Here is an 18,263-nt window from a genome sequence, read left to right as displayed (position 1 = left end):
TTTTCCACTGTCTGAATGCCTCTGATTGCATCCCGCTATTGCCATGTAACTTATTCCTCTTTATTTCCTGTAAATTGTCAGTCAGAATAGAACAGACTGGATAGAGCAGGGGTCAGCACACTATAGCCCATGGGCCAGGTCATGCCAGGACCTGATCTTGTAAATGGTCTATTGGCACACAGCCAGGCTCTTTGATTTGCGTAATGTCTATGGTGCGTCCCTGCTATAATGGCAGAAGTAAGTGGCTGCAACAAATACCTTATACCCTGCAAAGCTTTAAGTATTTACTGCATGGCCCTTTATAGAAGAAAGTTTGCCGACCCCTGAACTAGAGATCAAATTCAGGGTTGATGGTTTTTGAGGTGTGTGTTCTTCCATCAGTCAGCGCATCACATCTGGTTCTTTTTTCTCCTATTTGCAGCCACTGGCGAGCATGCCTTAGCCAATAATTCACTGGTTTTCCAAAATGGTGATACGCTAATTCCACCATTGTGTATTAAGCTGGACTCTTCCGATGAAGAGAAATTTCCCTGCATCTATTTCCTTTTTTGTATCCATTATTTCCATAACATCCAGTGTTTCCAGGACAGATTTTAGCATCCTCAATTTTGTTAAGATTGTTCCATGAAATTATTGATTTCTCATATAGGTTCCTGTTCCGAGAGCTCGGGAGATAAGGGAGTTTCCTCCTCCTTTTATTCATCAAAATGTTTCTAACTTTACATGTTGACAGGTGGCAGTAGAGACCAGGGCGGTCATCGCCTGGATGGAGAAGATCCCCTTTGTGCTGGGCGGGAACCTGCAGGGGGGCGAGCTGGTGGTGGCATACCCGTACGACATGGTGCGGTCACCGTGGAAGACACAGGAGGCCACCCCAACTCCCGATGACCACGTGTTCCGCTGGCTGGCCTACTCCTACGCCTCCACCCACCGCCTCATGACAGATGCCAGGCGGAGAGTGTGCCACACGGAAGACTTTCAGAAAGAAGACGGAACCGTCAATGGGGCTTCTTGGCACACTGTGGCCGGAAGTAAGTCTCCATTGGTCCCACTCATTGCTACGGGGCCAGATGCTGACGGCTGGGACAGGGAAGAAGCCTCCACTCCTGTTAGCATCGTGATTTTATTATTGCTAAATAGGAGCTCCCAGTGTTGTGCATTTACAATGTGCCACAGCACTTTGCTGGGCACTTTCTGCATATATTTATTTCATCCTTATAACCTATCTTTGAGTTGAGTGTGATGGGATCCCCCTTTTAGAATTGAGATAACTTATGTTTAGAGCCTGGAAAGGATCTCCCAAGCAAGAAAGAGGCATAGTTGAGATCTGTTTGACTCAACAGGCTACTTTTGGTCACTGAACTATTATAGGGTCGGGATGGTTAGACTGGACTCTGGAAATAATTGGGCCCCAAAGCAAACCCAGCAGAGGGCAACAGAGCAAGTGAAGCCAGGCTCTTCACCTGGAAGTGTCTAGATTTGGAGGGATCTGTCATGCAAGGGCTTGCAGAGGGGGCCCGGGCTTTGACCCCAAGCCCAGGTGTGATGTGACTTAGAACTGCAGGTGTGTTCTGCTGGCCCAGCACGTGATGAAACTATCTCACATGTGGCTCCTGCCCACTGGAGGTTACAGGCAGGCCTCCCGGTCTGGTCAATGCCTGATTGGTCCTTGTGTCCAGAGAGGACTTCCATTGCATATGTCAGGGATCCTTTCCCAGCAGGCAGAGAAGACCCTGCACTTTCCAGTCATAGGAGAAGCACTTTACTTCCTGTCTTGGGGTTGTCCCCAGCCAGTGCTTCCTGGTCACATTCCTTAAGGTCCCTCTGCTCTGGGCTCACAAGACCCCGGGAACAATGCTCAACTGCTTATTTACTTAACTTTGTGAGGGTTGGCCAAGCCAATGAGGAATTTGAAAATATTCTCTGTGAGATAGACCTGGATTCACATCCTATCCCATCGTTTAGTTGCTGTGTGATCCTGTGCAAATTACTGTATCTCTCTGAAAGTAAATTAACTTTGTAAAATGAATATGCTGATGTTGACAATGACAATGATGAAATCTCCTAAGATTGTTGTGGGGATTACTTAAATGACAGATGGGGTGCACTCAGTATCTGGCTCATCAGGAACAATTAGTTCCCATCTCTGCCCTTCCCCCCTCTTTCCCAGTGGCATGCTGACTACCCAACCTCTTTTATGAGCGTGCCCTTACTCACTATTTCATTAATCAACTTTAGTGTTCTTTTACCTCGCTAAAGGTTCAGCGTCACGTATTTTCAGGTGCATTTCCTACTCTTGGGAGAAGAATAACAATAGTACAAATATTTACTTCCATGACCATTTTAAGATATGTTCAGAAATCTTGCCATTTTTTCTTGGCTGCATACCGAGCAGAGGCATTTTATTGATCTCTTTCATGGCTTCGTTCAGTAAGAAAATTTAAAAATGCAAATCCCTACCTATTAAGAAACTATCCAAATGGCAAACAGCCTTCTTGCCTTTACATTTTAGCCATAATACCTACACAAATCTTTAAGTGAAATAGTTCAGTTTATTTTCTAAGACCTCCGTAACTAGGGAACTGAATTGGGCATGAACACAGCCGGAGTCATCAGATTGATAGAAACATCTTTAAAAGCGACTGCCACATAATCACATGGGCAGCGTTTGATATTTTTCTATCAATTATATTTCCCATTATTTCAGGGACTTCGTGGCAAGCTATGTGGTGGCTCCAGTCTTTTTAATCATCCTACTTCCTGGTGGCATAATGAAGTCTGCAGGCTCATTTCTTTGTCTATTAATGAAATGTGATCTAATTTCCTTCCCTCCCCCTCCACATCCTTCCCACTTTTTGTTCGTTTAATTTCTCACTCGTGTGCAGTGCACTGGCAGGCGTTAGCAGCAACTGGTGCAGTTTAGTGCAAGAGCCGATACATTTCCAATTGCACGTCATCTGGATTTTGTGCATTTTAATTCCAAAGTGATGTCGTGTCCCTCTGCTCCTCAGCTGCAAGCTGGTGTCCCCCTGCCACCATAGAGGCAGGTGTTGTGAGAGCATCGGGCACACGGAGCTTTAAGAAGCATTCCTTCATGCTTGAGATTACGGTTTGAGACATGAGAAGGGCTCGGGTCAAAGAGAGGACCAAAGGAGTGTCTCGCCGTCCCCAGCCAGGACTGAAGGCTTGTAAAGAACGGTCTGGAGCAAATAATGTTTCATTTTCAAAGCCTCTTTCTGGCAAAGCCTTTTCAGCAACATAACATCCTCTGAAGGGCTGGAAACCCACAGCAAAGATGATACAGCCTGAGCTTTTCCCCCAGTCTTCTGGTTTCTCATCATTTTGCCAACCCTTCTTGTTGTCCTAACAGCACTTATAGTGTGTGAGGGGCACTCGTGGCAACTCGTAGGCCCTGTCCTGAATTTGTGACGAGGACATTTAGTTTAGTCCTGACAAGTGCTGGGTGGTTGGAGAAACGTAGTTTAATGTGCCTGCTCCAGGAGGCCCTGGCCGTGCTAAGCTAGTGGACAGTGATGTCCTTTGTCCTTTGTGTCCCCCGAGAGTCCATTCTTCAAGCTTGACTGTGTGACTTGACATGGTGTTTTGACCAACATCCTTCACTGGGACCAACCTTCCTAAGCCAGGCCCATGCAAAGGGCTTTCCATTGACTCGAGTGCATCCCAGCTCTCTCATCCCACTGCTCTCATGGCTCCAGGTTTCCATTAAAGGCCTGTCTCCAGTGACACGTGGATGCCCTAATCTGAGAGCCTGGGGGAGAGAGGGGTCATGTACTTTGTATCCCTGGGCCTCTGGCCTTAGCAATCAGGCAACAGGTTCTGAACAGAGCTGCTCTTGACACCTCAAAGCCCTGATCATGAAACAGACGTTGATGGCGTGTTGCCTGGGAACAAAGGGTGAGCTCATCAGAAAGGGGGGACAGGAGGCCATGGGACCAGCAGAGCAGCATGTCTGTGCCCCATTAAAGAACAAGCTAACTAGAAATCAGAGGAATCGATAAAAATGAGTTTTGAAGCTCGGGAGACTGCTCAGTAAGCGTAGGGCCCAGCCTACCTGACCTCCACTTTCTGTGGTGCTGCCTCCCCGACCCCACAGAGGACTTGGCGGTGGAGCCTGGCTGATGCTTTCTGTCCATCACATGAACACAGCCCCAGACTGTTCTTGCAAATCATCCTGCTCTACAAAAAATAAAATACATGTTGGGAAGAAAGCCACGGGCATTTTACATCATCCAGCATTCATCTGTTTATTAACAAATACCGGGTACCAAGCACATGACAGGCTGGCTGCTTCATATCCTGTTGTAGTCATGCTAGGAAGTGGAAGGTTTGTCTGCTTTCTGGGTTTATGGGTGAATGCATTTGCTGAGGGTCGAAGGCAGAGATGCTCTGGCTGTGGATAAAAGCAGGAACTTGGCGTCACCTTCAAATCCTGATCCTGGCCCTTTTCTGAGACGTGATCCCAGCTCTGTTTCGTACTATTCTCAGCCTCAAGGTGTCTAATTTGTAAAATTGGGATGTGTTCCCTACATCTGCTGGGTTTGTGTTGAAGAGTACATGGCCTGATGGTTGCAGAGTATCTAGGACAGATCCTGGCTTGTGCCAGGCCCTCAAGGAATGGTGGTCTGGGGAGCTATTTTTATGAACTATAATAGTGGACAATTATAGAGCTATAGTTGAGATCATTGTAACTGTAGAGAAAAATTGAATTAAACCCTTAAAGTTCTTAGTGTTAACTGGAACTTTCATTCTAAAAGTAGTGTTAAACTGAATTTAATAACATAAAAACTATATTGTATCTGAAAAGCCCCTCCCCAGTCCTCCTTTTTGCAAGGATGTCCTTATGTCTGTCTTCTCCAGGAACTGTCTGGCTGGTTCTTCTTTCTTTTGATCCCCTCCCCTCAATAAATCCACACTTGCTCTAGTGTAAGTTTCTGCACAGTAGACCCTAGGTAATGCTTTGTTGAAATGAAGTCTTCTGAGTTGTGTCCCTGAACATCCCTGCTCCCAGTGCCATTTGAGCTTGGTTTAGTTAAAGTGTCATTGTGTTGACCTGGCAGGTCTGAACGATTTCAGCTACCTTCACACAAATTGCTTCGAACTGTCCATCTACGTGGGCTGTGACAAATACCCACACGAGAGCCAGCTGCCTGAGGAATGGGAGAATAACCGGGAATCCCTGATCGTGTTCATGGAACAGGTAGGACCTGGGGTTTGATGGATGGGAGGGGGGTAAGCGGGAAGCCTGCCTTCACAGGGGCCCTTCAGACCTTGGCCATGGTCCTGGGCCAACCACAAGAAAGCATTGAAACCATCGTTGGATTAGATTTTATTGGGCCCAAAGGAGGTGAGCTTGATGTATTATTCATCCTGTTCACTGACTTATGCTGGTGAAATGAGTTCCGGGGCTCTGGGAGGCTGCTGTGTGGGTGGGGTGAGATCCAACCCACTTGGGGCACTTGTTGAAAATAGTCAATGCTTTAGGCCTCAGTCCAGGCCATCTGAGTCATAGCGGCACATGGGGAAGGTGAGATGCTTAGAAACAGTTTAAGCCCCCTGAGAGCTTGCTGTGCAGAAAGGATGGGTCCCCAGAATGCTCACCAGCTTCTCTTCTTCACCCTGTCAAGGCCAGCCCCATGTGGTAGCATGAATGATTGAATATGTTTTAACTTAGTGCTAAAACTAACCAAGGATCCAAATAAGGAATAAACAAAAACAGTGAACCTCCAGGACTCCTGCCGTTTCTGAGTATTCACTATGGGACTCTGCCTTTATGGTCCGGACTGTCCACGGAGGTTGTCCCTTACTCGGCAGTTGCTGTGGGCACCTCGGAGAATCATCCAGCAGCTGGCTCAGCCTGCAGCTTCCTGGAAGCTGTGGTTGCACCCCTGGGCCAGGGTTGGCCCTGGGACCTGGCATCTGGGTCTTCCCAGTGAGGTGGCCAGAGGCCCAGTTTAGGCCACAGGGAGCTTCCCTGGCATGGACTGGGTGCGAGCCTATTCTTCCGTCTTGGGAAGACACGAGCACATTTTCTTTCCCTACCCTGGAATGCCACTTTGTGAGAAAAGATGCTTCTTCATTTGCATGTATGAAAAGAATGATTGGTTCCAACCACCTAATCATTCTGCTGTAGCAATCCCCCCATCTCCAAAGTGCCTCTGTGGGTCAGAGGTCCAGCATAGTAATGTGTGTAAAGAATGTAATTGGAATTGTCGGTAAGTCACCTTGGATGGCCATGTCATTTTACAGAAGTGGAAACTGAGGCACGAGGTTCAGAATTTCTGTCTGATCAGCGAAAGGGCCCTGTAAACTGAGTTGCGGTTTGTAAGAAGGTCTCCTTGACTCTGTGTGTCCAAGAGAGTCAAAACAGATGTGCTGTACATTCTCACAAATGTTGCAGTCCATTTTTAGCAGATGGGATGTATTGAGCCATGTCAGGTCCTAATATTTTTTAAACCCCTGGGATGTTTTCTTCTAACTCCCATGTGAGGATCTCCTGGTATGTGCGCCCAAAGCAAAGGCTGGGGAGGCCTCTGCCCCAGAGCGGCGGGGGTGGGCCTCAGAGCCGGGTGGTGCTGGGTGCAGGCAGTGGGGCTGGCCCAGGCCGGGTTGGGGCTGCTCTGCTGAGCTGGTTGTGTGCAGACGGGCCGTGACTCACTTTCGTTGCGGAGCAGGTGCATCGCGGCATCAAAGGCCTGGTGAGGGACTTGCATGGGAAAGGAATCCCGAACGCCATCATCTCCGTGGAAGGTGTGAACCACGACATCCGGACAGGTAACTGGGGGCGTGTAAACTGCCTGTCCGTAGGAGATATTCATAGGAGATGCCCACTTTCTTTTTTTTTCTGCATGGGCAGGCACCAGGAATCGAACCCGGGTCTCCGGCATGGCAGGTGACAACTCTGCCTGCTGAGCCACCGTGGCCTGTCCCAATGATCACTTTCTTGATGTGTTTTACTTGGTGTTAAAACCAGGAGTTGATGCTGACACCTTCCTTGGTGGAAGGAGTTGATGGTTTCTTTCCTCTAATTTTCCAGAGACCCTCAAAAGCAAGGTTTTCAACCTGTGCTTTCTGGCTTCTCTTTGTCCCCTCCCCTGGATGGGCATGGAGCAGCCAGTCAACTTCCAGGTGGGTGGAAGCTTCTGAGAAGCAAAGGAGGCAGCCCCCTCTCTGGTTATACCCAGGCATCTAGCTCCTCAGAGCAGGCAGGCTATGGTCATGCCCGGGAAGGCTGAGGGCGGTGGGGTGGGGAGTGCATCATGGAGGCTGGGAGGAAGACTCCCAAAAGAGGAGAAGTTGTAGGGTAGGTGGGGGCAGGGATGTGGTGCTACAGGGTGGTGGTTGTGGCTCCCCAAGGCCCCTCTCACTTCTAGCACAGTGTATAGTACACTGACAGCTATTGTGCTTCTTGTTTGTTTCTGCCTCCCTGGCTACAAAGGCAGGAATCTTAGACTGTTTTGTTTGTTGATATATTACAAGCTTACTGCCTGGCATTTAGTAGGTGCTCAGTAAAATATTTGTTGAATGAATGAATGGACATTGCAGGCTACTTCTAAGATAACACAGTGAGTGGCTGAGCCAGGGTTTGAGCCGAGGCTTCTGACTCCCAGTGCAACTCATACCATCATTAAGTGGGGAGAAGGGGCCTTTTTTCTGCAGACTATTCACACATGCTAACAGCCCCAGTCCTCCCACTGAGACTGTCAAGGGGATACAGCAGGAGTTATTATCCCATTAGACCTGCAATGAAACAGAGACTGTTAGGACGGGATGAGGCTGAGATCAGCCCCCACCCCTGTGCTCTCCATGCCAGGCTGTGAGCTGATGTCCCTGGTGTAGCAGGTCAGTAGCTGTTTACGTGGATGGAGTGAGTCTGAAATGCTGCAAAATAGTAGGCGACGGACCTCATGCTTACCATCCAGTTACCTGGCTCTTCACACAATAGTATTTTCTGAGCATTCCTATCACCCATGCATGAGGCTGGCAGAGCCACAGTCTATGAGGTTTCATACTGTGTAGTATGTCAGTTTGTACACAGTAGCCCCTCATGGGCATCCACGCATTCCTTCACTCATGTGCTTGCTCATTAATTCAACAAATGCAGCTTACACACCTGTGATGGGCCAGAGGCCGTGCAGGGTGCTGGCGATCAATAAGAAAGGAAGACAGAATTTCTTGAATTTGTTTAACTGCACTTAAGGTGGATACATAAATGAATATCTTTGTTCTTAGGAAATCAACATGATAGTATTAAATGTTCAATGAACCTGTATACCTACTTCTCTGAACTGCTCTCAAGTGTTCAGAAAATAGATAAATTGATGGATGGATGTTTAGAATGGTACAGTCAGTTTGGCAAAATGTTAAAATTGATGAGTCTGGGTATTTTTGTGTGGGGGGTGGACGTATGTTGGAGTTCTCTGTATCTAATTTGTATTAATTTTGCAACTGTCATGTAGGTTTGAAATTATTTCTCAAAACAGTTGAAAGATCCTAAAAAGAAAAAGGAAATAAGGAAGACATTTGATCTGGTTCTTTATAGGACTGGTACCCTAAGCTTTGCTCATGAACTACTTTATAATAAAGTGATTCATAAAATAGCCTGGAACATTCCTTAGACTATTTAGTACCTTGTATACAATGTAAGAAAACATGGAGTTTTAAAACTGAGTGGGGGATAAAAAGGCTCTTGGGCCCCATAAGCCGAGATGAGAATACTTTGCCTAATGGGCTCTGAATTTCAAGCCCCTATAATCAAGGAGACAGTTTTGATGGGAAATGCATTTCTCTCTCCCTTTATTTTTTCCCCTATAAATAATTTCCCAGTGTATTTTCAAGACAGATGAATTCCATACTCAGCTCTTGGCATGGCTCTTTATTTTATATGTTTCAGCATTTTTCAGTGCTCAACATAAGCTCTGAATTTTTTTTTTCTTTATTTCTGTTGAGGCTTATACGATCTGACAAGCTTTATTTCAGAAGGGATTTTGTATAAAATAAACAGAAATAGTAAATGGAATTCCGCAGGGAGGGAAGCCAGTAAGAATGTTTTTAAATGCCAGCAAATATGTCAGTTAACACTAGACTTCGACTCCCCATTCCACAGGCCTGTTTTGTTCAGTGGATACTAATCTGCCCTGCTGTGCTCCGTTTCTCCGGCTACCATAGCAAAGTATGATGACAGACGGGTGGCATAAAACAATGGAAATTTATTCTCTCACAGTCCTGGAGCCCCAAAGTCTGAAATCAGGGCTCCTGCAGGGCCAAGTTCCCACCGAAGGCGCTAGGGGAGGCTCCTCCCTGGCCTTTCCCAGCCTCTGGTGCCTTCCGGCATCCTTGGGCCTTTCTTAAAGATGCATCGCTGTAGTCTCTGCCTCTGCTGTTCCATGGTAAACACCATGTGCAGACACTTGACATGGGATTGAGGACCCACTGTTTTCCAGGAATGACTTATCAGAACTAAATTCATCTGCAAAGACCCTGTTTCCAAATAAGAACACATTTTGAGGTTCCAGGTAGATATTGTATAACCAGGTACATGCTCCTGGGTCTGGGTGGCCCCTTCCTTGTGAAGGCTGAGCAGTGCCTGCTGTCATCCGCCTCCTGCCATGACCCGCAGGACATTCCCCACTGGATGCAGACCTGGTGGGTCAGGGAAACAGTAACCCCACGGGAATCCCTGAGTTTCATGGTGTGGTTGGAGTCTAGCCTTTCTGCGGTCACCAGGGGTGGACACAGAGATAAGGAGAGCCTCACGGATAAATGTGGGGAATGCCCAGCCAGGAGTGTCCAGGGGAGAGGGTACCCTGCCAGGCAGATGAGAGAATCAGCATATCTGTGTTACAGAGAAGGAAACTTCCAGGTTCCAAGGCTAACACCCCTTGTTCTTGTGCTGTGAACTTAAACAGATTCCTGGTGCCTTCATTTATGCTGTTAACATATCTTATTCGAGCACATCTGTGAGCCAAGTAAGGCTCCTACTGCTGTGAACAAGACAGATATGGCCTCAGACCTCAAACAGTAAATACTCTAAGTGAAGGAAAATAGAAGACTTCATTGCAGATGGCGGTCAATGCCAAGAAAGAAATAAACAAGGTGCTATGCTAGAAGCAGAGAGGTGGAGAAAGGGGTATGTCATATTGGGCAGCTGAAGAAGCTTCTGTCCATAAGCCCTGGAAGAATAGGGAACTGCATTGTATTGAGAGGGAGTAGTCATTACAGAGGAATGACAGAAAGTGAGCTGTTGTGATGCTTGTGCATCTGATTCCAGGAAACAGACTCCTTGATGTGGCTCGTGCCTTCTGAGAAGCCATGAAATGGCATTTTATTTCACTGAAAAGTTTACGTTTCCAGTAAAAGAAGACATGAAGCCCATGACTGAGAAACACCAGGAGTCCCCTACTTCATGGGCCTCTCATAGACAGTCATATTTGCTGTGTAGAAGATTACATGTAAATGTGGCAGACAGCTGCCTGCCTCTTTCATTTTTCCTAGCATCTTGTGTCCTCTTGAGCTCATTGCATCGGACAGCATGTCAGATGAAGAGTGCCATGTGAGTTTAAAAATAACTCTTCAAAGTGGTACATATAGTGTGTAGGAGGTGCATATTTACACACACACCATTTTCTTCCACCCCTTAGAAGACTCAAGCACTTAGTGAGGCAAATAAACTCTCCCCAGGGCTTACTTTGCCCTTTTTCAAATCCAGCCTTCACTTTTTTATTAACCAGCACCAAAGCTGTAGACAAAGCTGGACATGAAGACATCATAGAGAGGAAGCTGTGGAGACAGAATGGAATCTGGCACTGGAAGACTAGCTATGTGTCCTCGTGCAGGACACTTCACCACCCTGGGTGTCAAGTTGGTCAGAGAAGGAGACTACATCATGGGATTGTTTGGAGGATTCGGCCACACTCAGGCCCTGTGCTATGCGCTTCATCCTCAGCAAAAGCCACTGTGATTTCCTTTTCTGTCTCACATTTAGTTACTTGTGTCCATATGCTTAAGAGTTATTTATGACCCAGTAGAAGACTCCCCAGGAAGCATGACCACAGCTTGTAGCCTTCTTTATTTAACAAAGTTCTAAATTAGAACAAAGGAAGGACAAGATACACCTTAGGTGCTCCTTTTGGTAATCGACAGGTGCTAGAATTGTGGAGAAGCAGGGGATTCAGCCTGGTCCTAGGGCTGCTATCTGTCAGTTGAGTTCTCGAGGTCCTCTCTGCCCTTGCAGAATCCACCTGTAAATCCTAATCGGGTGCCAAGTCTCTCTTGGCCTTTGGGTCACAGAATGAGGCCATTGGATCCCAGGATCTCCTCCCAGGTGCATTGGGGCCTCATTCCATCTTTTCCTGTCCTTCTCTTTTCAGATGTGAGGTGCCCCAGTCCTTTAAAAACACCTTCTTCTATATTTACAGCCACACTAAAGGGAGGCAGGAAGCCATGCAGCAATGGCTTTCCAAGACGGCGTTTTTTTTGGTCAGGGCATGACATTAAGAAGTTCCTGCCTCCTAACAAAGGGCTCGCATTGTCATAGAAGGAGCATCAGTGATCGTTTCTCTTACTCTGCCCATGTGTGAGAACAATGCGGGGAGCCTGCACCCCGACCTCCCTTATAAACCATTAAGGTAGCTGCCAAAGAAGGAAACCTCTTGGCTCCGAAAACGTCTGGATGAATTTCATCTGCAGTAGCTTGAATTCCATGCTGCCTGTCCGAGGCTCTGGCTGGCTGGGAGGAATTGGAGTAGGGTTGGTGGTATCCATGTTAGAAAAGAACACGTCTGAATTCCCCCGTGTTTTCTTTTAACAGCCAGCGATGGGGATTACTGGCGCCTCCTGAACCCCGGAGAATATGCAGTGACAGCGAAGGCAGAAGGCTTCACCTCTTCCACCAAGAACTGTATGGTTGGCTACGACATGGGGGCCACTCGGTGCGACTTCACGCTCAGCAAAACCAACCTGGCCAGGATTAGAGAGATCATGGAGAGGTTTGGGAAGCAGCCTGTCAGCTTGCCAGCCAGACGTCTGCAGCTACGGGGGCGGCGGCGGCGGCGGCGACGACAGCACCGCTGGTGAGCCTCCCAACACTTGAGACTCGCCCGGACCTTGCAAATCAAACCAACCCTGGTAGTAGCTCCATAGCTGTCTTGCTTGCTGCTGTTTTCTCTGTAGAAGTGCCTGGAGAATATGTGCATTGCCAGGCTGGTCCTGAAAGGTAGGGCTGAAGGCTTAGGTTGTTTCCTTTCTTTTATTCCCATTTATCCAAATAACTTGGACAGAGCAACCAAAAAAGGCTGGTAGGAGTAAAGGAATTCAGCAAGGCAACTGGAAATAGGAATGGGCTTGTTCACTCACAGCCTCCTGGTTGCAGAGAAAAAGAAATTGGTGCAGTCGGTTTGGGTGCCCTTGAAATTTGCATGGAGAAAATCAAGTTGTTCCTGGGGCCCTGCTATGCAAAAGTTACCATCTGAGATGCTCACAGGCGTTCTAGGACAATCCACCCTCCCTGGCCCTGGGACATTCCAAGCTGCAGCAAATAAATTCTGCACCCTGTTCACAATAGGGATGTTATAAGTGAGCACCAGAGAGCCTTTTGAATCAGTTTATTTTCCTTTGCAACAAAGGTTCCTGCTCATAAAAGAAGAGAGAAGCTGAAATAATTTAAGAGTGATTGCTGGGCAGCTGGCATGCTTTGGAGGTTGGCCACAGGCAGGCTCGGTCCATAACAAATACCTAAACTCCCTGTTGGTCTGGTGGCCACAGGAGGCCCCCAATGGGGAGAACCAGGGACACCAACCTTCCTAAGGAGTCAGGCCAGATGGATTCAAAAAGAGAGTCAGAGGTGGCTGAACTTTTATTCACTGTATTACTCCTTTCATAAAAACAGACTTCCAGAAGTTGGACTTACGTCAGTGCAGGGGTGATTTTTGATGTGTGGAAAGCCAGACCTCCTAAATTAGGCTAAATGTGATTGGAAACTCTGTGGAGCATTGGTTTTGGAGGGGTTATTAAATTACCATGCAAGAAAAAGTTGTGTCGAACTTTTTATATTGATGTTGCTCCTTCACTGACCTGAGAAGAATGGAAAAACTTCAAGAAAGCAAATGGTAAGATCCTTCTAGTGTATGGTGCTTGTGACTTCCCTGGGTAGACTTGCAACCACTCAAATGCCACGCCCACTGCCTCCCCCTCTGAAACCATCTCCCTAGACCATGCCTACCACATGTCTAAGGCCTGCCTCCCCAGGCCTCACCTATCACCTCTGTAAGCCCTGCCTCCCTAGGCCACACCTACCACCTCTCGAAGGCCTGCCTTCTAGGCAACGCCCACCACCCTTCTAGGCCAGCCTCCCTGCAGGTGCATCCTGCACCCCAGATAGCTCAGCAGTGAGACCCACAGCCTACTGTTCCAGGCTTCCTTCTCAGGAGAGGCATGGACTGGGCAAACTCATTCTGATACTTGGGATCCACTATTGCTCCTGGAGATGCCAGTGAATGTCTCTAGAGAAAAGCTCCTCAGACAGCTTTCCACAAGCTAAACCAAGCATGGAGATGCAGGGCCCTGCTCTGTAATGAGAATGAGGTGCTGCACGTAGCCACCTACAATGACTGGGACAGAAGTTAGAGATTCTCAGACTTTCTCAGGGTTGGGGGGGATGGTGTACAGGTAATGTAAACAAAGCACTAAAACTGTTTTCCCTTGGTCACTGTTGATAACAAGCCTCCAGACCCCTGTGGCACGAGACCCTGCTGAAAGTCTGTTCTCACTCCCTATGGAATGTCTTTTGCCCTAAACCCTTATAAACTGTCCCTTGTACTCCTGATCTTTTGCAGCGCCCTGACTTCCATGTTCTAGGTCGCCACCACTGGGAAAGATCGTCTCCTGTTCCTAAGTCCCAATAAAAGCCATTCCTGACTCTCTGCCTAGTGTGTTCTTTCAGTCTTAGGGCTGTTCTGACCCAAGCTCTTGGGTTGGAACACCAAGACTTGGCCAACTTTTCCTGTAGGGAGTCAGATAGAAAACATTTTAGGATTTGCAGGCCCATTGCTCTCCCACAGTTACTCTACTCTGCCACTGCAGCCCCAAATGAGTGGCTGGGGCCATGTTCCAATAAAACTTTATTTGCAAAAACGAGAGGTGGCCAGATTTGGCCTGTAGGCCGAGGCATGGTTTGCTGAGCCTTGCTCTAAAGCAGCACTTTCCAGTAGAACTTCCTGTAATGGTGGAAATGTTCTGTTCTCTGCTGCCCAGTACAGTAGCTGCGTATGGCTATTAAGCAATGGAGGTGTGGCTGGTACAACTTAGAACAGAATGTCTACTATATATTAAAAATATCATTTTAATTTATATTTGTTTCAATAGCCTCATGTGGCTGGAAGTTATGTTAGACTGTGCAACTCTCACCCAAACCCACCATAGGAAAACCCTATCCTCACAGTATTAGATATGGTAGGTGTTACTATGAAGCATTTAAAAATTATAAACCACTTCTGTGGTTCACAAGGATTAACCATTCTAAGTTGTCTCTGCTGGTTGTGGATTTGTTAGTTCCTACCATTCCAGACCTAGAATCCAGGTCCTGACACCTTAATGCCTGGATAGTTCAGTCTAATGCTGGTTTCTAGCTCTGTAATCTGCTAGGAACTGTGGCACAGAATCTACTGCATTTGTGTAATTCTCAGCCCTTTTTCTAGGGCTGACACTGCCTTTTGGTATTTGGTTTCGGGCCAGGTAGCCTCTCTGGACTTTCCCTCACCTGCAAAGTGAACCCCTTGAACTCAATGGGGCCCAAGGACTAGCCTGACCATGGTGTCCTCTAATTTCTGATAGAGAGCTGACTCCTCTGAATTCCTACAGCTCTGATCTGTTGGAGTCACTCCTCTATTTAGCCCCTTCCGTAGGCTCCGCAATGCCTATGTAATAACAGCAGCTCCTCACCTCCATCGAACCCTAACCGGTATCCTGGAGTCCCCCTCCTACTTGGACTTCTCCCCTGCTGGTCAGTACAGTTATCCCTCCTGGATCTTGTCTAGGGGCGCCACTTGGGCATTTGCAAATGTGCTTTCTCTCCACAGCACCTCAGCTGGTAGAAAGCCTTCCTGTTTCTCTCTCAAGGCCTGTTTCAAGTGCCACTTCCTCCAAGAAGCCTTCTATTCTCCCTCTCACAACCCTCAGCGATTTCTCCTGCCTTTGAACAAATCTGCAAGCCTTCAGGGACTCTCAGAGTCACAGTTCTTAGACCCTTTTCCTTGGATTTGTCTTACTTCCGGATCTCTCTGCTGTCTGTCTGGAAGTTCCCAGCGGGCAGGACCTCAGCTCTCAGTATTGGCTCCCATAGGATGTAACCCATCTCCCTTCATACAGCAGGTGCTCAATAAATACATGGGGACTTGAACTTGCCTTGTGCCATGTGGTGCTCAGTTTTAAAATTTCCCTTATGAGTTAAGAAAGTGTGACTTCAAACATGAAGAGTCTGGAATTTGAATTTATTTAACATCTTTTTTTTACCTCCTCACAAGCGTTCACTTTTATAAATAAAGCCTGATGCTGGATGGAATGGAAACACATCCAAAAGATTGACAAAATGTTTCACTTTTCATCTGGATGTTTCTCTATAGGGTAAAGTCAGCACAGTACCTCTGATTATTATTGACAATGAATCCCCTATTTCATTTATCTTTATTTTCCCACTCAAGTCCCAGAAGGCCACAGTAGCTGTCCCAGTTTGCCAGAGCTGCTATAACAAACATCACAGATGGGGTGGCTTAAATAAGAGGGATTTATTGGCTTACAGTATATTGGAGACTAGAAGTCAAAATCAAGGGATCAGCAGGCCATGCCTTCTCAGAAGGCTGTAGGTTCTGGTCGTGGCCGGGTGGCTCTCCTTTTTGTTTCTTCCTGTGGTTTCTACTTCCATGTCCAAATTTCCTTTGCTTCTAAGGACTCCAGTCATATAGGATTAAAGCCAACTCTGCTTCTGTTTGGCCTCATCTAAATCGGATCTCTGAAGATCTCTTTACGAATGAGTTCACACTCACAGGACCGAGTTTATGACTTGAATACATCCTTGGGGGATGTGCCTCTATCTCCCACAGTGGTGTGCTCCTTTTTAATGCTACCGCTGTTTTATGTTGAAGGGCATTTAAGAAGATGCTCATGCAGAGGCTCAAATCAGCATTCTCCAGGGATCACAGCTCCTTTTGTGTGACTCTGGGGACACAGAGTTTAACCAGGAAATTCCACTATTTACTCAGTCTTTGTACAGCAAAGACAGCACAAATAACTTTAAAACTATAGGTTTTTTAATGTACAAAATGATCATGAAGTATGATTGATGCTGTATATAACTTTTTCAGTTGTATAATAAATATACAAAGCAAAGAAAGAAACAAGCAGTAGTTTTCAAAGCACTCTTCAACAAGTAGTTGCAGGACAGATCCCAGAGGTTGTCATGGGCTACCATACCATCATCTCAGATTTTTCCTTCTAGCTACTCCCGAATATAGGAAGCTAAAAGGAATGATTTTTTTTTTATCATCACAATCAACTTTTTTTCTTTTTTAGGTAAAATAATAGATACATGAAAAAGCAATGCATTTCAAAGCACAGCAGTTAGTTGTAAAACAGATTTCAGAGTTTGGTATGGATTACAATTCCACAATTTTAGATTTTTACTTCTAGCTGCTCTAAGGTGCTAGAGACTAAAACAAATATCAATTTAATGATTCAGCAATCATATTCGTTTTTTAAACCCTACCATCTCTGTATAACTCCAGCATCACCTTTGATCTTTCTATCCCTTTCTATAGGGGTATTTGGGCTATAGCCATTCTAAGTTTTTCATGCTGGAAGGGGCTGTCAATAATATGGGGTAGGGAGATGTAACTAGCTGATGTTCTGGAGAGGCTGGGCCGTCTAGGTTTCAGGCCTTATCTGGTCCAGGGACCCATCTGGAGGTTGTAGGTGTCTGGAAAGTTGCCCTAGTGCATAGAACCTTTGTAGAATCTTATATATTGCCCTAGGTGTTCTTCAGGATTGGTTGGAATGGTTTTGGTTGGGATTTGGCCAGTTATGACAGGTATAATGGTGTATTTAAATGGTATTTTTTGGTTTAGCCAAAACAGTATCCCAGATTTGCAGGTTCTGAATCAGCCCTGATGGCCACCTCTCTGCCTGATGTCTGTGCCACTTTGTGCTGATGTCCCTATAGCCAGTGTGGGTAGTCACAGTGGTTAGTGAAATTGCTACCTACAAAACCACAGCCCAGAGAGATTGGCAAGAAAACATGGAGACTAGTCCACTGCAGTCTGCCTCTGCAAATGAGTTTTGGGTACAACCCCTCCTGAGACTCTGGGAGCTCTTCCTTCTGTTGTTTATCCCCTGCCATGTAAAAACAGCCCCAAATTCCCTCCTAAGGCCAAGGATGTCTAGAGTAACTTAGAAAAAATTGAAGAGCTGGAATACACAGGAGAAGCAGTATTTCTGTACCTCTGGTGTCTGTAGAAGAGAATGACAGGTATGTAGGGTCCAAGGGTGACAACCAGATTTCATCTTGAAAGCCAACTCTCATTATTTGAAAAAAATAGCTATTGGGAATTCTGTGTTAAGAAGGACCATGAGGTAGAGTCCTGGCTTTGTGGGAGAGATTGCTGCAACTGATTAGCTAGGTTGCCATGGATTTTGCAAGAGTGACACACAGGTGTTCCTGCCTGTGATCTAACCCAACCCCCTTGCTTTAGAGATAGGAATACGGAGACCTGGGGAGGGCCACGAAGTATCCCAAGCCATGTTTCATTCAGTGGCAGAGGCAGGGTTGTCAGGACAGTGCCCTTTCTGTGGCCAGCCTGGAAAATTGCTCTTAGCTCCTGCAGCAGCCTTGGAGTTTGTGCTCTTGGCCCGCAGAGCTCGAGTTTCCTAGGAGCAATCAGCTGCCAGGCAGGGATGGAAACATTGGAAGAAGAAAAATCAGAAAGTAAAGGTAGAAATACTTATTTGGTAAACTTGAAGTTGTTAGCAAAGAGCTGATTAAGTGTGTTATTAAGCCCCAAAGAAGCTCCTTGAACTGATTTCAGCTGCTTTTTGGCCATCACAGCTTCTTGTCGGTTTGGGTTGACCCAATAGCTGGGTGATATCCTGACCCCAGCCCCGTTTTGATTCTGTGTAAGAGACACTTAAGGAGGTACAAGTTCCACTTCCCTTGCAGCCCAGCCAGCTTTTCTGGTATGTCAGGAGCCAGCATGCACAGG

General features: G+C 46.7%; 1 protein-coding gene across 1 annotated transcript in view; it reads left to right on the top strand.

Annotated features, from left to right (window-relative positions):
- CPXM2 (carboxypeptidase X, M14 family member 2) overlaps positions 1-13,927 on the top strand; it is a 133,322-nt gene extending 119,395 nt beyond the window's left edge. Inside the window, exons 11-14 of the mRNA XM_077126333.1 lie at positions 734-1,031; positions 5,079-5,218; positions 6,693-6,792; positions 11,828-13,927. Of these exons, the coding sequence (XP_076982448.1) occupies positions 734-1,031; positions 5,079-5,218; positions 6,693-6,792; positions 11,828-12,093 (804 nt within the window). The 3' untranslated portion in view covers positions 12,094-13,927. The remainder of the gene's footprint in view (positions 1-733; positions 1,032-5,078; positions 5,219-6,692; positions 6,793-11,827) is intronic.
- The last annotated feature ends 4,336 nt before the right edge of the window (positions 13,928-18,263 follow it).

This window comes from Tamandua tetradactyla, chromosome 13 (assembly GCF_023851605.1).
Source record: "Tamandua tetradactyla isolate mTamTet1 chromosome 13, mTamTet1.pri, whole genome shotgun sequence".
NCBI classification, from domain to species: domain Eukaryota; kingdom Metazoa; phylum Chordata; class Mammalia; order Pilosa; family Myrmecophagidae; genus Tamandua; species Tamandua tetradactyla.
This window is presented reverse-complemented; position numbering and strand designations above follow the sequence as displayed.